At 38.5% G+C, this 23,857-nt stretch overlaps 1 protein-coding gene across 2 annotated transcripts; it reads left to right on the top strand.

Annotated features, from left to right (window-relative positions):
• Window positions 1-1,094: 1,094 nt before the first annotated feature.
• Window positions 1,095-23,210, top strand: mpp2b (MAGUK p55 scaffold protein 2b). 2 transcript variants are annotated; one of them, XM_026222957.1, is made up of 12 exons: window positions 1,095-1,523; window positions 12,720-12,820; window positions 13,604-13,756; window positions 13,849-14,004; window positions 15,154-15,381; window positions 17,790-17,921; window positions 18,002-18,104; window positions 19,755-19,823; window positions 20,153-20,314; window positions 21,036-21,238; window positions 22,235-22,363; window positions 22,433-23,210. In XM_026222957.1, exons 1-12 carry the CDS (start codon window positions 1,451-1,453, stop codon window positions 22,607-22,609), a joined length of 1,686 nt encoding a protein of 561 aa, XP_026078742.1. In that variant the 5' UTR covers window positions 1,095-1,450; the 3' UTR covers window positions 22,610-23,210. The 2 variants fall into 2 exon arrangements, with proteins under 2 accessions (XP_026078742.1, XP_026078743.1); XM_026222958.1 differs by having other exon boundaries at window positions 1,096-1,523; window positions 19,770-19,823.
• The last annotated feature ends 647 nt before the right edge of the window (window positions 23,211-23,857 follow it).

The raw sequence follows: 23,857 nt of genomic DNA, 5'->3' as shown, positions 1-23,857 counted from the left end.
TTTATTCATCATTACAAGGTTTAGATTAACAATTTGTTTACAGCATGTATGTTAACAAAGTACAATTTATTCATCAGTTAGAATTGGCATGAATTTACAGCATTTGTTGGATAATAGTTCTTACAATTTTTACAGTAGTATTTCTACAGTGTATCGCAGTTAAATATAAATAAATAGTTTGCTGTGACGTCACATTGAACAAAAACAGGAAATAATAGATTGTAGCAGCATTGTGCTGTAGTATCACAGTGATTATCGGTGTCTGTATTTAATATCTGTTTCTATTTACAGACATCTCATGTTTATTTACAGATTAACTGTAATAGTGTGATGTCAACAGTACCTTACTGGTGCTTAGGTTCCCAGCATGCATTGTGGCATGAATACAGTGCACAGTCACATTTTTCTGCTTCTTGTTTTATTTTGTTGTAGCTCTTTAAGTTACTTGGGTGAGAGTTTACAACAAGTTACATTTGTCAGTAGTGACCAATGCATACTTATATACTGATGCAATTTAAACATGTTAAGTGGTAAAACAAAATAACCTAAAACGAAACTGAAAACATTAGTTGATGCATTATTAGTTAACATTTAAATTGATTCATTTTATAAATTAACGTTAACCTATATGAATAGGAAATATGTTATGTTAGTTCATGATATCTTATACATTAACACATTTTTGTATTTTTTAAATGATTGTAATATGTAATTTTACTTGTTTTGTAACCTAAAATATTTTTTGAGTTATATTTTGATTGTAAATTGTTGAATTTTATTTGCCAAGTGTTGTAATTTTTGTATGCCTGGTAATTCATATTAAAAGGTCAACAGCGATAACAAGCACTTGTCTCCATTCCACCACTTTCACGGTTTATAAAAGAATATATTATTTATTTAGGACAAAATGACCACCTTATCTGTAGCTAGAAACAAAATAAATGTGCATAGGATAGTTCGGATCATCACATGAGCCATTTTCTTCTTCCTGTTTTTCTCTATTCAGTCTCTCTCCCTTATTATGTCTCTGCGTTTGGTTTTACAGCTATGTCGAGCTTTCTTGGTGAGTCTGTCACAGTTTTCAGCAGTTGAGAGGAAATGATAGGGAGGAGGCTGAAATTCTCTGGCAAACTGTGTATCTGGAATCTGTGTTGCTAGTTAAATAAAAGGATATTAGGACGAAGAAAGCCAAGCCGTTTATGCTGCCTTTAATCTTACAGTAGGAGGGATGCAGAGAGAAGGCAAAAATGGGTAGAACAAGGAAGCATGGCATGAGGTGTCACAACACAGGGAGGGAAGAGTCAAGAAACTGAGAAACGAGTGAGAGGTGGGGAGGCTTTCTGGAAACCAACGCTGACGTCAAAGAGGTGAAAAAGGTGAAGGGACTGAAAAGAGGGAAGGAACGTATGTGAATTGGAGGCAGGAAAAGAGGTTTCAGAAAGATTAAACTATGGCTGGGAGTCTCTATAACAGATCGTCTCTGGAGGAGATTGGATCGATCAGTTCTCTAGAGGGTCCAGGAGGTAAGACACAGAGAGCATAAGATCAGATCAGTCTTTAAACGCATGCTGTGATTTGAGTGGAGGAATTAGGACTTCAGTTCTTAGCGTGCTTTTGCAGTTACAACAGTACGTACAACAGTAATGGTGGATGAATTGATTGATATGCCTGTAAAATGTAAATTATGTCGGGATTGAGAAGCATCATATTCTCTTTGTATTTGATCTTTCTGTGTTAGATAAAAAATAAAGAAACAATAAAAAGTAGGTAGAATGTTGGTTATGTTGATGTTATGTTATGTTGGTATAGAGTGTGTTATATTCTTATTATAGTGGATAACATGATTAAGGAATACTATTTCTGTTGTTAATTAAAAAAATTCAACATTTAAAAATGTAAACATTATATAAACATTAAAAGGTATATTGATTAAATTGAAATCCTTAATTCATTATGAATACCCTTACATACACAGGCATCATAGAAACTGTCACCAATATTTTTTTACATCCCTCTCTAGCACATAATATGTGTGTGCATGTGGAGAAGAGAGACAGGGAAGGGTGCACTGAAAGAGAGATTACAGACCAGTGTCCAATTAGCTTTGTCCATGAGAGCGCATCCTGTGTTTGTTACAGATGCCTGGAGAGAATGAGTCTGACAACTTCCTTTATTTACAGATTTCCCCTCTCTCTCTCAACTTCCTTTCTTTGAGGTTCAAAATACAATAATTTACAAGTGGAATACTTTCCATTGCATCTTTCACATAAATGCAGTTTCCTCTCATTTAAATGATCCGTTTCCTTGATCATTAAGCAGTGTTATAGGACTGTCTGCACAACTTTTTATTCTGGAATTAAACTATTCCCTTGGCACTTGAGCAGCTGACAATATATTGACAACGTGTCCTTCCTGAACACATCAAGCAGCGTCAGCCTCATGAATATTTGGTCAGCTCGTTGAATAATACATGATTACATTCAATCACACGCTTACACACCTGTAGGCTGGTTGTGTAAATTGCATGAATAGCAGGACTGACATCTCCAATCCAAAACATGAGCAAGAATGACATATTTATGAGAGACTAGCAAGATGAGTCTTTTAATATTGTAGATGTGATGTGTTCTCTATTTATACAAGCTGTTGAGAAATAAGCAGAGAAAATTATGGGCGTAATGACAGATTGTGTATAGGAACTCAAAGATTGCTTTTCACTTCTACAGTGAGATCGCAGATGGAGTGAAGGTGATTTGATCAGTTGTTCTAGTGGTGATATGTACGGAGCCATGCAAGAAAAAATTAATTGTGTGCATTATTTACTAATTCGTTCCCTTCATGTACTAAAATTTTAGTACATCACATATACATTTTAGTACATCAAGGGAACAAAATAGTAAATCGTGCACACAATAAATTTTTCCTGCATGCCATGTGCTCCTTAGATATTGAATTTCACTCATGCAGAAATATAATAACATAATGCTGTGTGGAAATCCTTGTCAGAAACATTTTGTTCCTGGAGTGGTTCGGTGGTTACCTCACAAAAGTGATATTGGGCTTTACGTCACAGGCACAGAGCAGCAAAGAGCAGCCTTAACTCAGTGTAAATACAACTAAATGCCACTTCTGAAGTGCCTTTGCAGTGTAGACTTGGCATTAGATTATTTGTGGTGCAATTAGAATTCAGATGACTGGAGATCTACTTATGTATGCATTCTTTGAAATTGGGGCTGTCATTGTTAACACATTAATTAAAATTTTTAATCGGTTTAAATAAAATAATTCAATGCAATTAACGTGAAATTATTGAAGCAAAATTTCTGTTCTAGCCCTTTTACTCAATTTCGCTTCTCTGTTTGCGATCAGATCATTTTTAAGCCGCTAAACTCAGGGAAAGTTTTTAGTCCAAGGATCCAGTAAGCGAATGCATGCAAACAATCCATCCAAAACGGCACTAATGTAAAGAAACCAGGCTGATTACATAAGAGATGGCATAGGGAATAGAGACTCATGTCACATTTTCAGTGAATTATTCATTCCACTGTTGTTACACTTTAAAACATAAGCTCTGACATATTCTGTCATTGACAACATGTCACCGCTTTATGTCCAGATGAGACACAAAACATGTTTCTCGTCTGGATAACCAGCTTCCACTAGTAAAGCTTTATTTGAGTATTGCAGTGAAGGTAAAGATGATTGCAGGAGTCATGCAGTAAGCAAGCGTGAGTCTGATTTATTTATGCGCAATAAACCAAGTATGAGCGCTCTTGACATATACATTGTATTTATGCACAGACACGTTCAGTACTTCCACATTGTTTCCACACACACTCTGGATAATATTTTGTTTTGTCATGTGTATGTTGCTGTGTTTAGTCATTCTGAATGCATTTGTGTACTATAGTAGATATCTTATAGCAGTTGGTTTAGTTTTTTTTTTTAGTATCCTTTTTTTTTGTCATCTCCATGTGGTTCGGTATTGTAACTTGACTTGTGTAAAATGTAAACTATTTATTGTCTGTTAAAATGTACACATACTATGAATTTTTTTTTTTAAAAAAGTGTGTGATAAATCATATTTAAGATGTTAATCTATTGACAGCACTACTTTAAAAATGATGCAGGATTCTCCAGATGATTTTGGAAAGATTTTTGGAGAAATGCACAAAAAATGTTACCAATGATTGTAAGAAGCTAAGATATTTGTTATCAGGTTGCATGACCCAGGATAGATAGACAGACAGACAGACAGACAGACGGTTATGAATGATTACCAAATGTAAAAACTAGGATAAGATCATTAATAAAAGATAAGATGAAAACTGTTAAAGCTTAGAAATGATCAAGATTTAAGCCAAAAGTTTTAAAGACAGTCCATTGAAACCCATGAGGGGTTTGGAAATATATAATTAGAAATTGAGTTGAGGCATCTTTATGAAAGTAAATGAGAACAGGAAAAAATGTGAGTAATAATTTTGGCTCCAGGGAATGAACAGATTGCAATTAACAGATCACTTGAAAAATGAAAAATGAGGTGGAGGTTTAAGTGACTTGAGTTTTAATACGGAATCTGGCTTTAGGGACGTGGAATGTCACCTCGTTGGCGGGGAAGGAGCCTGAGCTTGTGCGGGAGGTCGAGAGGTACCGACTAGAGATAGTCGGGCTCACCTCAACGCACAGCTTGGGCTCTGGAACCACACTTCTTGAGAGAGGCTGGACTCTCTACCACTCTGGAGTTGCCCATGGTGAGAGGCGGAGGGCTGGGAGTGGGTTTGCTAATAGCCCCCCAGCTCAGCCGCCATGTGTTGGAGTTTACCCCGGTGAACGAGAGGGTCGCTTCCCTGCGCCTTCGAGTCGGGGATAGGTCTCTCACTGTCGTTTGTGCCTACGGGCCGAACGGCAGTGCGGACTACCCGGCCTTCTTGGAGTCTCTGGGAGGGGTGCTGGAAAGTGCTCCGACTGGAGACTCCGTCGTTCTACTGGGGGACTTCAACGCTCACGTGGGCAGTGACAGTGACACCTGGAGGGGCGTGATTGGGAGGAACGGCCCCCCTGACCTGAATCCGAGCGGTGTTCTGTTATTGGATTTCTGTGCTAACCACGGTTTGTCCATAACGAACACCATGTTCAAGCATAAGGGTGTCCACCAGTGCACGTGGCACCAGGACACCCTTGGCCGGAGGTCGATGATTGACTTTGTGGTCGTGTCATCAGACCTTCGGCCATATGTCTTGGACACTCGGGTGAAGAGAGGGGCGGAGCTGTCAACTGATCACCACCTGGTGGTGAGTTGGATCCGATGGCGGGGGAGGAAGCTGGACAGACTCGGCAGACCCAAACGTACTGTGAGGGTCTGTTGGGAACGTTTGGCCGAGCCCCCTGTCAGAGAGATCTTCAACTCCCACCTCCGGCAGAGCTTCGACCGGATCCCGAGGGAGTCTGGAGATATTGAGTCCGAGTGGACCATGTTCTCCACCTCCATTGTCGCTGCGGCTGCTCGGAGCTGTGGCCGTAAGGTCTCCGGTGCCTGTCGAGGCAGCAATCCCCGAACCCGGTGGTGGACACCGGAAGTAAGGGATGCTGTCAAGCTGAAGAAGGAGTCCTATCGGGCATGGATGGCTTGTGGGACTCCGGAGGCAGCTGACAGGTACCGGCAGGCCAAGCGGACTGCAGCCCGGGTAGTCGTGGAGGCAAAAACTCGGGCCTGGGAGGAGTTCGGTGAGGCCATGGAGAAGGACTATCGGTTGGCCTCGAAGAGATTCTGGCAAACTGTTCGACGCCTCAGGAGGGGGAAGCAGTGCCCTACCAACACTGTTTACAGTAGAGATGGGCACCTGTTGACCTCAACTGGGGATATCGTCGGGCGGTGGAAGGAATACTTCGAGGATCTTCTCAATCCCACCGACTTGTGTTCCGTTGAGGAAGCAGTGGCTGGGGACTCGGAGGGGCACTCGTCCATCACCCGGGCTGAAGTCATCGAGGTAGTTAAAAAGCTCCTCGGTGGCAAGGCACCGGGGGTGGACGAGATCCGCCCCGAGTACCTCAAGTCTCTGGATGTTGTGGGGCTGTCTTGGCTGGCACGCCTCTGCAACATCGCATGGCGGTTGGGGACAGTACCTCTGGACTGGCAGACCGGGGTGGTGGTCCCTCTTTTCAAGAATGGGGACCGGAGAGTGTGTTCCAACTATAAGGGGATCACACTTCTCAGCCTCCCTGGAAAAGTCTATGCCAGGGTACTGGAGAGGAGAATTCGGCCGAAAGTGGAACCTCGGATCCAGGAGGAACAGTGTGGTTTTCGTCCCGGTCGTGGAACACTGGACCAGCTCTATACCCTTTCCAGGGTGCTGGAGGGTTCATGGGAGTTTGCCCAACCAGTCCACATGTGTTTTGTGGACTTGGAGAAGGCATTCGACCGTGTTCCTCGCGACATCCTGTGGAGGGTGCTCCGGGAGTATGGGGTCGGCGGCTCCCTACTTAGGGCTGTTCGGTCCCTGTACGACCGGAGCAAGAGCTTGGTTCGCATTGCCGGCAGTAAGTCAGACCTGTTCCCGGTGCATGTTGGACTCCGGCAGGGCTGCCCTTTGTCACCGGTTCTGTTCATAATTTTTATGGACAGAATTTCTAGGCGCAGCCAAGGGCCGGAGAGTGTCCGGTTTGGGGACCATACGATTTCGTCGCTGCTTTTTGCGGATGATGTTGTCGTGTTGGCATCCTCAGACCAGGACCTTCAGTGTGCATTGGGACGGTTTGCAGCCGAGTGTGAATCGGCTGGGATGAGAATCAGCACCTCCAAGTCCGAGGCCATGGTTCTCAGTCGGAAAAGGGTGGATTGCCCACTTCAGGTTGGTGGAGAGTTCCTGCCTCAAGTGGAGGAGTTCAGGTATCTTGGAGTCTTGTTCACGAGTGAGGGAAGGATGGAACGTGAGATTGACAGACGGATCGGTGCAGCTTCTGCAGTAATGCGGTCGCTGTACCGGTCTGTCGTGGTGAAGAAGGAGCTGAGCTGTAAGGCAAAGCTCTCGATTTACCGGTCAATCTACGTTCCTACTCTCACCTATGGTCATGAGCTGTGGGTCATGACCGAAAGGACAAGATCCCGGATACAGGCGGCCGAAATGAGCTTTCTCCGTCGGGTGGCTGGGCGCTCCCTTAGAGATAGGGTGAGAAGCTCGGTCACTCGGGAGGAGCTCAGAGTAGAGCCGTTGCTCCTCCACATCGAGAGGAGCCAGCTGAGGTGGCTCGGGCATCTATTTCGGATGCCTCCTGGACGCCTTCCCAGGGAGGTGTTCCAGGCACGTCTCACCGGGAGGAGGCCCCGGGGAAGACCTAGGACACGCTGGAGGGACTATGTCTCCCGGCTGGCCTGGGAACGCCTCGGGGTCCCCCCGGAAGAGCTGGAGGAAGTGGCTAGGGAGAGGGAAGTCTGGGCGTCTCTGCTTAGACTGTTGCCCCCGCGACCCGGCCCCGGATAAGCGGAAGATGATGGATGGATGGATGGAGTTTTAATACACTCCATTGGTATAATATTGGTATGAATGAAAACAATTCAGTACAACTCTTTCTTGTGTTCATTTAGTGAACTTAACTATTATTAAAATAATTGTGAATTAAATGTATTAAAATATATAAAATATATCATATATATTACATTTTATTATGAATAAAATAATAATCCAAGCTGTTAATAAAATTGTTTTGATAGCAAACCATCATTGTTAAACTGTATTTTTCCTCTATTTTATTTCTTGCTTTAAGCAAAAATTGACAACAATAACAGATTGAAAACTCACCCTTTTAAGATATTTAAGAACAAATATTGATACATCGTACATCATTAACTGATTGCCTAGCTCAATTTTGATAGGCTTGTTTGGTTACTTATTCAATATTAAATAGGTGAGCTAACTTGCCATGTATTTATGCTCAGAAATAAATTAAGTGTTACTGTGTTACGTTCATGGATTTCTGTTCCCTTATTTGGTCACCTTCCTTTTCTTGTTTTGTTTAATTGATTATTCCCCACCTGTCTCCAGTTCCCTCATTACCTCCTGTGTGTTTAAATACCCGGTCTGTTCAGTTCCTCCTTGTCCGTGATGTCTATGTCAATGCTGTTATTTGTAATATTGTGAAGTTAATGTAATGATGTATTTTGTCTGTTATTCCCCTTCGTTATTCCAGTAAACTCCTCATTTTGATCACCATACACCTCAAGCTCTTTATCCTTACGTTAGCACCCACCTACTTGTAACATACTGTGCTGGCTGAACATTATTAGGAGAAACAATCACAGAGATTGAGCTCCAGGTGAGAAAATAAGTGTAACAGCATACACTTCCTCAGAATGAATAAAATTGTGGTAAAGTAAAATCTGTGGCAAAATCTGACAAATTGAAAGTCATGAAATGATTCAGTTAAACAGATGAATAGAATAAATAATATTTGATGTAACAGTACGATAAATTGCTTTCAAACTTGTTTTGTCAACCAGGCTTCCAGGAAATGACTGTTGTACTTAAGTGAAAACTAAATACTACAGGCTTTCTCTGTTTCTGAAGGAGTGGTGGAATGGAAATGAGTCAGAAGTCAAGCACTCAGCGGTAGTCCTGAGCTGGGAAAATAAACCGTAATGCAGCTCTTACAAAAATCTAGAACTTGAATGTGACCAGTGCTACAGTGAGCTGCTTCACAGTGAGACAGACATAATGTGACGGGATATGGTGACAGATGCTTTTTGAACATCCAAGCATGTCCTTCAAGTCATTTAGCAGAACTTAGTCACATACAGTCCATACAAAACATGTTTTAGAGTTCTAATCCATCATAGTTTAAAGGTCTCAGGGGTCAGACTTAAAACTGTGTATTTGGTGTGTCCTCTCAGCTTAAATGTCACTCAGTCTCGGCGGGATGTCGACCCAGAGTTAGTAATGAGCTTGACCCTGCTGCTCGAAGAGAGACCAGTAGGACATGTTTCCATGGAGATGTACATTACAAAGCTTCTTGTGGTATTAATTATAGCAAGGAGGTCTATAATACCTGGAGATAGCTATTCGTTAGCGTTTCCATTAATCTCAATGGTAGTTGCTCGGATGGCGTAGGACCCTGCAGAAGTGCTTGCTTCTTTTAATGTCAACAGCAACAGAAGAATCTAAAAGTACTGTGTGTGGCACCAGTAGATAAAAATGTTTATAGCAAAACTCAGTAGCTAGTTTGGAATTTTCTCACATCACACTCTCATTAGAAGCCACATATCAAACTCTGTTCCAAAGGCTAATCAGATGCTACACTTTGCCTTCTTTTAAAAGAGTACCAATTACGGAAATAATATACTTTACAGTACACTAAATTGTGATCTGAATATTGTGATCTGAAAATTGTGAACTGATTTAAGTATTTTACTGATTTAAATGATAATTGCAATAATAGTAAAAAAAATTGAATTAGTAGATCTAAAGAGTGTTATGTCCCTATAATACACCCGGCACAATGCGATGCAAGGCACAGCACGTGTTTGCTAGTTTCAGTCTGACGCCATTCACATTTTCCCATCCAGCACCATGTTGTTTAAGTAGCAAATGCATTTGCACCCATTTGTGCGCCCATGGGTGTGCTGGTCTAAAAAAGAGGTCTGTTCAGGTGCATTGTTGGCACGTTGCTATTTTGAGGAACTGAAAATAGACTGCGCCATAGACCATCTCAAGCCTGGTCTAAAGTCTAAAGTATATATAAATGCCTACACGTCATAATGGATAGTCATCGCATGAATCAGAATTAGCTTATCTATTTGCTCGGCTCGCACACGAGCAGCTTAGATTCATCTCGGAGACGCGTTTTGTCTTTGCGCTTGCCAAATTCCGCCGTGTAAAAGCAAATCCGTCATGCCACAAGAGCAACTGGCTGTTAAAGGGAATGGAAGATGAGACTCTGATTGGTTTATTGCATGTTAAGCCCCAAAAAAAGCCAACCGTTTTTCCATCGTTAGTATAGCAAAAGTGGATTTGGACATGCCCTGAGTGCACCTGCGCCGTGTGCTTTACACTTTGCGTTTAGATCGTTAAAATAGGGCCCCTAGAGTCTCTTATATATACAGTATACACACACACACACACACAAATATTTGAAATAAGGTCAAAGTGTACTCCCAAATGTATTGTTAGTGCATGTTATCACATCAAAATAAGTGTACTACTGGTACTAATTAAAACATCATTTAAAATGTACTTTCATGTAAAACTTTTAATCTGATATTTTTGCAAAGTTTAATTTTTAAAAGTGGACTTCCCTGTTGAGAAAAAAAAAAAAAAAGAAAGAATATACTGGTTAGGTATGTTTCGAAGCATGGCAGCTGGTTTAAGCTGGTCCTGAGCAGGAGCTAGGTGCTTAGGACCAGCACATGACCAGCTAAGGACCAACTTAAACCAGCTCAAAAGTTTTATTAATATTGTATTATCTTTATATATATATTATATTATATATTAGTATTTTATAATCTTAAAATGTAATTTCAAGATTTGAAGAACACTATATGTACACATTCAATACTTTTATGCTCACTTCTTTTTTTAAATGAAAAATTCAAGATTCAGGATTTTTTATTTGTCAAATAATGGTTATATGGAGAGCATATGACCAGAAGTGAAATGTAAGTCAGGTCCGCTCCATTAAAAAATAAGAAAATTATACAAAATAATAAGATATGGAAAAAGTAAGATAAAAAAATATAAATAAAAAAATGATTAATTAAAGATCAAATAAAATGTACAGGACAGTATACTGTAGAGTTAATAAATATTAAGAGTGTTTGTTAAAACAGTTTGTTTAAATACAATCGTTTAAATAGCAAATGCTTTTACGCCCATTTGTGCCCAATGTATTTTAGGATTGCCTTATTTGTGCAGAGAATGTGATGCTGACTTAGATTTTGATTTATTGAGATTTGGTAAGGTACGGTACTGAATCATAGTTTTACTGCCAACTGTATCAAACAGCTTTTCACATCAGGTGCATACATATATGCTGTCTATGCTTACTAGTTTAGGAACAGAGACACAGAAAATGGCAGATCTCATCCTCTTTAGGGAAGTCGTGGCCTAATGGTTAGAGGGTTGGACTCCCAATCGGTTGTGAGTTCTAGTCTTGTGGGTGGGGGTAGTGCATGAACAGCTCTCTCTCCACCTTCAATACCATGACTTAGGTGCCCTTGAGCAAGGCATCAAACCCCCAACTGCTCCCCGGGCGCCGCAGCATAAATGGCTGCCCACTGCTCCGGGTGTGTGCTCACAGTGTGTGTGTGTGTGTGTGTGTTCACTGCTCTGTGTATGTGCATTTCGGATGGGTTAAATGCAGAGCACAAATTCTGAGTATGGGTCACCATACTTGGCTGAATGTCACTTCACTCACTAAAAGGCCAACCTTTGTTTTGTTTTCCATCACAGAAGGAGATCCAAGATGTTTGTTATATTGAGAATACATATACATACACACAAACAGTTTACCTAACATCCACCGTCACAGTTGCGATTGACCTTGATGCAGAAGTACATTCACTTCGTTGTGCTGTGACTCCAAAGAGAACTTTATTTCACCTTTCAGCTCTCACTGCAAATCTCATAAAGGATTTATGGATTTCTGAAATTTCATGAGAAATGAAAAATGTTTGTTTTCTGATGCTGAAATGTATTCATGTGAATAAAGAGACACCTACACATACATTTTAATATTCTGATCCTGGAGCTTCTCCAATAGTGTTGCACATGTGTCCCCTATTTGACATTCCCAATTCAGGCTGTGAGCACTTTACTGATGAGATGTGTTGAATCCGGTGCATTAGACACACCCGATTAATGTTTTTAATAAAAATGTATGACTATACAGTTCTATTTACAGTTCTGTGTATCTGTAAAATGTGTGGGATATCTCATAATCTGTTTGCTCTTTCCTCCAGCATTGACCAATTCCACAAAACACGAATTGCTCACACACACATTCTTTTATGTTTCACTCTGTATGATTTGAAGTAGACTATGCAACATGTCTGAAAACTGAACAAAGGGAAATAGAGTTGAGAACACAAGGGAAACATGTTCTGTGTAAGCGATGCAGATTGCTGCAGGGGGAACTTAAGAGAATTACACGGATCTTTCTAGAAACTTCCTTTCATGAACCTCTGTTTGAGTTTGAGGAGATTCAGTTTTGATGCTTCTCCGCTGCTCTGATCTTTCTCATGATTATTCACACGCTCCCCAAGTAAGAAAATAAATATTTATTTTATCTTTGAGAGGAAAAACTGTTTTTATCACTGGGCAAAAGTTGAAATCAATACATTTATTTCCCATTTACATTTCTGACAGTGTATAGTGGAGTGCTTCTGAAATGATAATGATTATCTCAATATCGTGTTTTATTCATGCATTTTTCATTTGAGGACACACTTTTAAACTATAGACTGAGTCTCATGCTGTGGTTTAAAGCTTAATCCAATTTAATGTACAGATGGGCGGCATTTGCAGCTGACCTCATCAGCTTGAACCTTAGCTTGAACCAGTAAATGGCATAGATAATCTAATATGAAAATGAAACTGTTTTCTTCGCTCATATGGTCTATAGAGATGGGCTAATTTCTAATGTACTGTCATTTGAGTGACTTGTGTCTCTATGAATGGGTGGAGAAAAGTCTTCTTTCTAACCTGTGAACCCTTTTGTCTTCTCGTCCTCAGTGATGCAGAGTCTTTTGGACACCTTAAGTGACAGTACCAGCTCCACCACAGCCAATGACCTGGACCTCATCTTCCTGAAAGGAATCATGGAGAGTCCAGTGGTGAGTCCTTGATGTCCACATGAGGCTTTTTTAATTCTGAATCTGTCAACAGGTACAGCATATATACATTTTCCCCATTTGCTCTAAAAGAAAAAAATCCACAATTTAATTTCTATGACTTTTCGAAAGAAGAATAAAAATTGCAAATCGCAACTGTAAGTAGGCTAGTTAATGATTTTTAATTTACGTGAGAGGTCATTATTTAATAAATAAATGATTACAACTGTCCAGTCAAACCTAAGAAGGCACATTTATACTGAATACATTACAGGGACTCAAATCAGTGATTTGTTTTTATATCTGTTCATCATATAGCTGTCCAAATGAAATGATTCAATAGAGTTAATCTGATTTTTCAGATAAGTCCATTATTTAAACAAATCAGTGTTTGGTCACGCTGCACATTACAAAATAGCTTGTTACTTAAAAAGCTAAACTGCTTTAAAATCATCTGTCACACTTCTGAAAATATGTACAGTAGTTAGACTAGTAGCTCAGCTCATTTAGTTACTCCCTGAGGAAATGTTTTCAACAGAAAATAGCAACATTTTGGCAACATCGTCAGATACATTTAAAAAATGTTCATCACTGGCAAAAATCATTCATTCATGTCTAAATTTGGACTGTTCACCTTCACACACACACACACACACACACACACACACATAGACACAGACACCTTCACAGACCATGTGCTGAAATTTCTGACCATCTCATATTTTAATACTCACTTTTTTCATATTAATTAAACATTTAATGTTTTGCGTGGTTCTGTGCATTCAGTCTCGTGAGCACTATGAAGAGCCAAAGCTGGAGGCGGTGAGGGACAATAATATGGAGTTAGTGCAGGACATCCTGAGAGACCTCACCACCCTCACACCTCACAGTCAGGCGGCGCATGAGCTCGCCTGCATCCTCAAAGAGCCACACTTTCAGGTACTCTCAGAAACACTGGTCATCACATTCAGTCTCTTCCAATAGTTTCAATTCAAAGTGGTTTCCCTCGATATCTGTTTTATTCTCTACAGTCTTTACTTGAAACACATGACTCTGTAGCTTCCAAAAGCTATGAGACTCCGCCCCCCAGCCCCTGTGCATTTATGGACCCCTCGCTCAACAACCAGCCGGTGCCACCGGATGCTGTCAGGATGGTGGGCATCCGCAAAGTGTCTGGAGAGCACTTGGTGAGACCAGACAAACTGCATTACTGTTTGCTGTTATTTGTTTTTATATGCTGTTTTTATACTTTCATGCCATGTGAGAAGCGCTATGCAAATGAATTGAACTGAAATTGTATATTTAATTAAGTGAGGCACGGTTTTGCCTTCATAAATCTAAACTGGAACATTATAATGTGTGAGCTGCTTACACTGTCACTAACAGAGCTAAAATGATTAGCAAAAATAAGGACTGTTTTTCATCTTCATCTAGTTAATCTATTTTTAATCTGTTTTTCAAATATAGCCTTTTCACATTTCCAAGATTTGGAACATGGACTTTTAGATTTCTTTAGAGGTACATGGGCCAAGATTATTATTGTTAATTTAAAACTGCATAAAAAAATAATTGTAAATTAATTATTAAATTAATATATATATATATATATATATATATTAGATGAGAAAAAAAGAAAAAAGAAAAAAAAAACATGAAAAATGCTGCCTTGGCCACTAACTAATAAGGTGAAGTACTTAAATTACTAACTAGAAGTAAATAAATAAACTAAACTGAAATAAAAACAAATTAAAGGTAAATAGTAATATTTAAAAAAAGAAAAATGAATAAGAATAACAAGGGCACGTAACAAAGTTACAAAAAATGAAACCAAAATTATAATGAATAAAATCTAAAAATAAAAGCTATTTCAAAATATGAATATTAACTATAATAGAATATACATAATACTCGAATAACACTGACATGTGATAATTGTAAATATAATGATTATAATATTTTTTTATGTATATCATTCTTTAAATTAAATATAAATTCTGTAAATGTTTTTGGAAATGGTAGTTTTCTAGTTGTTTGTAATTTAATACCAGGGTAAAATAACACAAAGTATAGTGTTATAAATGTACAGTACATTTATAAAAATATACATGTATATATTATATTACAAAAAAAAAAAAACATTGCTATATTTACAGAGTAAAGTATTGCATAAATGGATCAATATAATTGAAATTAACCATCATTTTTAAATAAAATGTATAGGTTTAATTTTTCCCACTTTCATTTCTACCAAAGAACAAAAAAAAAAAAAAAATTAATAATAAAAAAAAAACATTTGTTTAATGTTTGTTTGAATCACATTGTGTTTACTCTGCCAGGGCGTGACGTTTCGGGTGGAGGGTGGAGAGCTGGTGATTGCTCGGATCCTGCATGGGGGCATGATTGATCAGCAGGGCCTGCTGCATGTGGGCGACATCATCAAAGAGGTGAACGGGAAAGAGGTGGGGAGTGACCCGAAGGTTCTTCAGAACATGCTGAAAGAGTCCAGTGGCAGCGTGGTTCTCAAAATCCTACCCAGCTACCAAGAACCACACACACCACGCCAGGTGAGCTACGTTCAGATGAAGTTTCTGACCAAAACTGCTTTTCTATCTATCTATTACAATCAAAATGACAACATGTGTCGGCTGGCTCGCTAATGCACCTGATGATTTTGAATTAATTACTTCAAATACATAGTTTATCATCACACAGATATATAAAAAAAACATTAGCTTGTATATCAGGTTGTTATTTTGACACACTAAGTATAAGGTTTCACAAGTTTCAGGAAGTCATAAACATTCAGATGCAAACGGGAACATTTATGGTTTTTTGTGGGTGTGTGTTATAATAATAATCTTACAAGGAATCGGACCATCATAAAATCCATTTAATCACTTAAATTTCCTGCTAACAAAAATATTCGATGTAAGTTTTGCTAACGTTCCCATTCATTTATGAAAATTGTATATCTGAATGTTCTCTGAGTGCTCCAGATGTCCTGTTTTTGAATGTTTCAAAAGTTTTTTTTTTCTTCTTCTTGGTAATGTTACCGTTTAAGACAACAGTAAGGGAACATTCCATTTTGTTATATTTTTAAAATGGGGAATGTAACATTTTAATTTTCTCAAAATCATCTTGTAAGTAGTAATGTTTAAGAGATATTAACCACATTTTTTTTTCTGGAAAATGACTGCAGTACCGGGTTTGGGCACCTGTGTCTATGCCAAAGCATGCTGGGATATTTGGTGCATTAGGCCAAAGCCCTTCCTGTTTTTGACGCTGTGCCACCCCACCTATTGAGATGAGACACCAACAGTATTCAAGTCTGCCTGTTCACATTTTCAGCTATGTCATACTGCAGATGTTACCCTCGTTCTGCATTTCTGAGATCTTCTTCTTATTAAATGAGAATTAAATGAGTGGAGTTCTGTTTCTCTTCCCATATGGGGGCCATATTCAGAGTGTCCCATCTGTGCCTTTCTTTGTTTGATCCCAAAATAAACGAACAACTTCCTGCGCCTGCTGCCAATATGGGACTGGACATCACAGTCTCATGTTACTAATGTGATTCACACTACTGTGATGGGAATATTCATGTTTTTGAGAGCTGCTGTAGGTGTTTGTGCTGACAGATGGTATTGTTGGCATGTGTTGTGTTGTGTTGTGTTGTGTGTGTGGAGGATGCTTGTTGTTGACTGTCTGAATGATGTAATCCAGGCGTATTTTCTGTGTGTTGGCGTTCGAGCACCTAAAAGCAACATTCCATTTGACTGCAGGTGACTACAGTTGCCATGACAACAGGATTTTAGAAAACACTTTTGCGAAAACAGGAAACAGTCTGTTGATTGTTGATTCGGTGACATCATCGACAAGCTCAGTTCAGTTCTCTTCAAATAGTGTCTGTGCAGTCAAGTCAATAATGTTGCCAAAAATTGTGTCCCCAACTATGCAAGCCAAGACCACAGTGCCAATCAATATATATTTAAGAACTGTACTTGCTGATAAAATAATGATAATGAAATAAAAAGCCACTCTAAAGCGTGATTACACTCTCACGACTGTTTCTTAACACTCTTAAGTGCACTTGTAACAATGTCAAACTAAAAGTTGTACCTTTGGTCATCTTTTGTTGTGCTTACAGAAGTGCACTTCTTTTGACGTGTTGACTAGCATGCTAAAGCACATGTAAATACTTGATTATAATTTTAACTGTAGTGTGTTGTTTGAAAAATTACATCTAATGTATATTTTATTTACCATTGATTCTATTCAGTGAATTTTGGCAGTTCACTTTACAGAGCACTTCTTTTTTACAAGTGTCAGTATTTAATTTATAATAATGCACACAGATAGTATTTCACATTTAATTGTACAAAATTACAGCTTGATTGGAAATGATGCAAAATAAAAAATATTTTGTCATACTGATCTTTTTTCCCCCTCACATATTTTATATTTCATCACAAACTAGTACTGAAACAACCCTTCTTTGGTTGTAATATGACTGCACAAGTGAGGATAGGCTTAATTTGTGTAAAACTTATTTTTTTTTCATAGTTCATATTTCAGAGTAATCAATAAGCAGTTGTTATAAATGATTAATGGTATTGTATTCATGTTATAATATTAATTGATATCTTGATTATGGATTTTCTTGTTTTAAGATTAAAAGTCCGAGTCTGCAAAAGTTAAACAAGTAGACAAAAACGTAAAGTTTCCAAGGTAGTTTTATTGTGACCTTCACAATAAAGTTGTATTAATCTGAATTATCCTGAAGTTGAGTGTGTATTTATGTTGACAGTATAAGTGAATCACTAGAGATATAGATATGCTCACTTCCATTTATGCTAGCCATACACCCCTAGTGTTTTAAACTGGCTGTCAGTATGACACTCTGATTGATGGACATATTCAGTAATAAGAACCATGTGTTTCTCTGTCTTTACTCTCTCTTTCTGTCTGTCTGCAGGCTTTTGTGAAGTGTCACTTTGACTACGACCCCTCTCATGACAACCTGATCCCCTGTAAAGAAGCTGGACTCAAATTCAGCAGTGGAGACATCCTTCAGATCTTCAACCAGGAGGACCCCAACTGGTGGCAGGTGTGTGTGTCTGTGAATATACTGTGGTGATCTTTAAGCTCGGTATGGTGGTCTTACCTTGACTCTGGTCTCACCTGTAGGCATGTCATCTGGAAGGAGGCAGTGCAGGCCTGATCCCCAGTCAGCTGCTAGAGGAGAAGAGGAAAGCATTTGTCAAGAGAGACCTGGAGCTCTCTAGCACAGGTAGGGCACAGAGCACTAAAGATATTTATATATAATAAATTCAGGTTGGGGTACACGTCTTTAGCTATAAAATGCTATAAATGTTGTTATTAATATTCCAAGATAAACATTTAGCAGACTGAAGCAACTTTACTTTAACATCCATACATCATAATTTGTTTTAATTATATTATGTTTATATTATATTTCGTTCTGGCATGTACTAAATATAATAAATCAGGCTTTTGAGGAATGTTTATATCTCTCAGTTATTAAATATAATCTTAATAAGTAATAAAATATAGTCTGTTAAACTACTATTAGGAACTCATTGGTTTACAATACAAATCAGAATTTAACCTTTTCTGTCATGTAAATAAAAACATCTGTACAAAATTGCATATTTTCGCTCACTTCAAATTGCGTTTTTCCTCCTTGAGTATGAAAACAAAAGCCTGATCTATCAAACATGATACAAAACCTAAAACATTAACCTAAAAATAGTTTTTCTCACTATTATTTCAGATGTCAGGCTTTACAGGGTTAATAGAGTGCACGTCTTCTGTCACTTACAGGCTTTTTTTTTTAACACTTAAGCATACATCTTAAGATTTTCACATTTTCATGAATACAACTAAAATTATGTATTTTGAAGTAATCATAATCAGCAAAAACAGATGGAAAGAAGACAAAATTGCATGAAAACGTTTCGACACTGCAGTGAAGGGATAAGATACCTGTTTTTGTGTGTGTTTTATCTATATATCTCCTTGAAAAAAAAAAAAACTATTGCACGATTCTGAATATCTCAGAACTGTCTGTTACTGACATATTTAACTTCAAAAGAGTACATCTGTTAAAGCTGCGGTAGGGAACTTTTGACGCTCTAGCGGTTAATAAACAGAACTGCTTGCGTCTTGCGGAAGAACATCGTAGCCGGAACTACTTCTCTCTGTCTATGTCTATGAAGAATCACAAAGGTACTGGGTTACTCCGCCGCGGTACCCCCGAAGCAATCTAAAATAATCCGAATATAAACACTTATTATAGGTGCACCCTAGTGATTCAGGACAAGCTAAAAACACGGTTTGGAAAATGGATTCATGGTGTACTTGCATATTATGTTAATTGTTCTACATTTTGAACACAAACAAAGTTACGGACCACAGCTCTGATTGGTTGTTTTTTACCGGGAGCAGATGACTTTCTGCAAATGGCAATAGGAGCACTGGGAGGAGCCAGAGGAGCTTGATTTTTTTCACAGATTATCTGTCTCATATTCTACTGTCAGGACATAATAACAGGTTTAACAAATATGTAAAAAATATATTTTTACAAAAGTTCCCTACTGCATCTTTAACAGCCTGAGGAGACACTGAACTAAGTGTAGCGCCCCCTGGAGGAATAGCAGCGTGATCTGTGTGATAACTGTATGCAGAATGCTCTGCTGTTGCTTATAGGAACATGCCATTATTTATTCATCCTCATTTCATTCCAAATCCGTTTTCTGTTATTTTACTTAGTGAACTAGGGTAATTACATTGGAGTGATCTAAAAGGCTTGATAAGTGTGGTCTGAGGTTAAAAGGACAGTGATGTGTTTGACTTCTGCAGTAGACGGGAGTCATTCTGCGTGTGTTTATACTACCAGGATGTGTGCTGATGTCCGCAGGGCCTCTGTGTGCAGGGATTGGGGGTAAGAAGAAGAAGAAGATGATGTACTTGACCACAAAGAATGCTGGTAAAGATGACTGCTGTCCAGTGCGATGGACGCGCATGTGTCATACTCTTGCTCTGTGTTGTGATTGTTGTTGTTGTTCATTCTAAAATGATGCTTTTTTTAATGGCAGTCGTTTGTCATAGCGAGTTTGCAGTCAGTTCCATTTCAGGAGAAGTGCTTGAGGTTCATAAACTGAAATGTTTTTAGTCAAAGAAAATGAGGAATCAAGTAAATGAACCTTAGTAAAAGCCATAGTTATCTCACTAACTGAACTGGGACTGACAAATGATAGATTTGGATATAGTGACTAAATCAGCCTAACACAAGATGAGATCTTTTCACCATACCAGAGTTCGACCGACATGAGTTGAGGATCTACGAGGAAGTGGCCAAGGTGCCTCCGTTCCGCAGGAAGATGCTGGTTCTGATTGGAGCACAGGGTGTGGGCCGCCGCAGCTTGAAAAATAAACTTTTGGTGTCGGACCCGCACCGTTACGGAACCACCACACCTTGTCAGTGCATATTTATAAACATATTTCTATACATATTTCTATATATATATATATATATATATATATATATATATATATATATATATATATATATATATATATATATATATATATATATTTATATATATATATATATATATATATATATATATATATATATATATATATATATATATTCTATATATAAATAATTAAAATGGGGCCACATTAACTGTTGTTCAGCGAATATTGTGGGGATTTTTCGTGAGGACAAAATTTTCCCCCATTAATATTTCTCATTGTAATTCACATTGCAGTTGGTAATGCAAAAATTTAACCAACAGAAAGCTGTTGACAGCAAATTTAACTGTTTTTCCCCTAATCTAATCTTTAATAATAATAATAATAATAATAATAATAATGATACACTGTCAGAAATAGGGGTACAGTAGAAGTCCATTTCTGTCCCCCAAGGTACAATCAACACCAACGTACCCCATGGGGCTTATTATTGGACCTCAAGGTACATGTATGTACCTTCTTGATGGTCAAAAAGGTACAAATATGTTCCCAAGCCTATACCAAGGGTACAAAAGCTGACAAGTGACCCCAGTGACAAGCCACTGTACCCCTAAAGGTACAATAATGTACTTTATTTTCTGAGAGTGTGATAATCAATAAATGATTATTTGGATTCTTTGCAGTGCCAATGTTAACCTGCCCTGTTTGTCCCTCTGGACAGACACATCTCGTAAACCCAAGGTGGATGAGAAGGAGGGGCAGATGTACCTGTTTATGTCTCGCAGTGAGATGGAAACCGACATCAAATGTGGCCGTTTCCTTGAACACGGGGAATATGATGGAAATCTTTACGGTACCAAGATTGACTCCATTCATGAGGTTGTGGACTCCGGGAAGGTTTGCATTCTAGATGTCAATCCTCAGGTACATTCTTTTACATTTTCGATATCCTTAAGAGTGCATGAGTGCCTGCCCACTTTTGTTGGTTCCTGAAGTATTTTTCTCATTGATTTTCCCATAGGGATATTTAAGTCTTTGTTCAAGCATTATAAGCCGTGAACCAATTAATGAAAAACTATGGGGAAGTAAACTATTAATTTAAAAATGTTAATTGTTTATACATTTATAGCACAAGACAGGATGGCTCCATTCCTTTATGTTGTTTAAGCTTAATTCTGACCCTACCATCCAGAAATATAGACTCACCAGATCAGGCAACCTTTTTCCAATATTCTCTTGTCCAATTATGGTGAGTCCATTCAGCCTAAATTTCCTGTTTTGAGCTCACAGGAGTGGCACCCAGAGTGGTCTTCTGCTTCAAGATTTGACATCAGATGATCTTCTGCAAACTTCAGTTGTAACAAGAGGATATTTGAGTTACTGTTGCATGTCTATCAGCTTGAACCAGTCTGACCATTCACCTCTGACCTCTGGCATCAACAAAGCATTATTGTTCATGATTGATTAGATTTTTGCATCAACAAAAACTTGAACTATATATATTGATTACGTCGTTCGCTGTGATTCATGAAAGTGGACATTCCCTGTAAGCTCTTTTGGCATGATTTGCTTGCTGCAACTGTTCGGCATCATGGGTAATGTAGTTTTTCCACCACAAATGTAACTGTTATTTTTAAAATAATTAAAATAAAGCAAATGAATAGCGTAAATAAAACCATACACCATCCATTTAACAACCTCTGAGCTCATAACATTTCTATCTTTTAAAGTTATTGTTAAAAGTAAGTCTCCCTATGCAGAAAATCAGTGAGGTTTTATATCCGGAACCTAACTATTGCACTGATACCGAGTGAATTTACTCACAGTGGAAATCTACTAGCCATTTTTTCAGCAATGCAAATAAATATTAAAGTTATACAATTATCACCCCATTCCATATGTTTCATTGTTCTCCTACAGGCACTCAAAGTTCTGCGAACAGCCGAGTTTCTTCCATATGTGGTGTTCATCGAAGCCCCAAACTTTGAGGTTCTGAAAGACATGAACAGATCAGCCATTGAGGCTGGTGTTGTGACGAAACAGATGACGGTAATTTCTGAGAAGAATTAGTTCTTTGAATGTTGATGAATATTACATTGATGATGTCTCTCTCCTTAGGATTCAGAGCTCAAACGGACAGTGGATGAGAGTGAAAGGATCCAGAGGGCGTACAGTCACTATTTTGATCTGAGCATTGTGAATGACAACCTGGACGGAGCGTACCGCAGCCTCAGGAGGGCACTGGACAGACTCGGCACAGACCACCAGTGGGTTCCTGTCAGCTGGGTCTTCTGAGAGCAGTCGGGTTCTTCGGTCTGCGTTTCTCACAGTGGCTAGAAGTCTAGTTAACTGCTGTAATCTATGTGAACTTGCCTGTTAGATTTTTTGCACCAAAAATACGACAATACAAAGCTAGTTTATTATTTTGTAAAGAAACGAAGCTGATCTGTATATCTGTATTTGTTTTAAAGGAGTTCTGTACAGTGCTGTACGTTTGTTATTCATGTGAGAGTAGGGCTGTATATTTGTATAGAAACTGTAGAATATGTTTTGGCACCCTACATTATAATAAAGATACTCAGAATCATGTTGGATGTAATGAAGCTGTTTGATTACGTAGTGTTTTGCAGGGATTTCGTTTGTGTATTAAAAGCAGAATTGAAGATTGTTTTGGCATGTCATATTCTCGTGCATGTTCTGATTTGTTTGCATTCTTGTAACGTTTGTAAGTACAAAATCTATTTCAGTTCAGAAAACAGCCAAATGTGTCACGAAATACGTCATTCGATTGGTATTTATGCATTATAAAAGATTAAAGATTCAAACTGTATCATTCCAATCCATGAATTCTAGAATGTTTCACTGTGACTGATCAATCGCAGCATTCTGCATTCATATATTTTTTTATAATGATGGTAAACTGTGTAACTGACCTTTGCCCAGGAAACTGATTTCCGACATGGCTGTAATAGTTTCACTGTGTCTCTCGAATCACTCCACACTTTTCTCACGTAATAAAATTAATATCAACTAAAAGTCGTTCATGTCCAATTATTTATTTGGCCAGTATATATATATATATAGACATACAGTACAGACCAAAAGTTTGGACACACCTTCTCATTCAAATGGTTTTCTTTATTTTCATGACTATGAAAATTGTAGATTCACACTGAAGGCATCAAAACTATGAATTAACGCATGTGGATTTATGTATGGAATTATAACAAAAAAGTGTGAAACAACTGAAAATATTTCATATTCTAGATTCTTCAGATTCTGTTTTGATTACTGCTTTGCACACTCTTGGCATTCTCTTGATGAGCTTCAAGAGGTAGTCACATGAAATGGTCTTCAACAGTCTTGAAGGAGTTCCCCGCGAGATGCTAAGCACTTGTTGGCCCTTTTGCCTTCTGTCTGCGGTCCAGCTCACCCCTAAACCATCTGGATTGGGTTCAGGTCCGGTGACTGTGGAGGCCAGGTCATCTGGCGCAGCACCCCATCACTCTCCTTCTTGGTCAAATAGCCCTTGATGCCTTCAGT

The sequence above is a fragment of the Carassius auratus genome, chromosome 37 (assembly GCF_003368295.1).
Source record: "Carassius auratus strain Wakin chromosome 37, ASM336829v1, whole genome shotgun sequence".
Taxonomy (NCBI): domain Eukaryota; kingdom Metazoa; phylum Chordata; class Actinopteri; order Cypriniformes; family Cyprinidae; genus Carassius; species Carassius auratus.
This window is presented reverse-complemented; position numbering and strand designations above follow the sequence as displayed.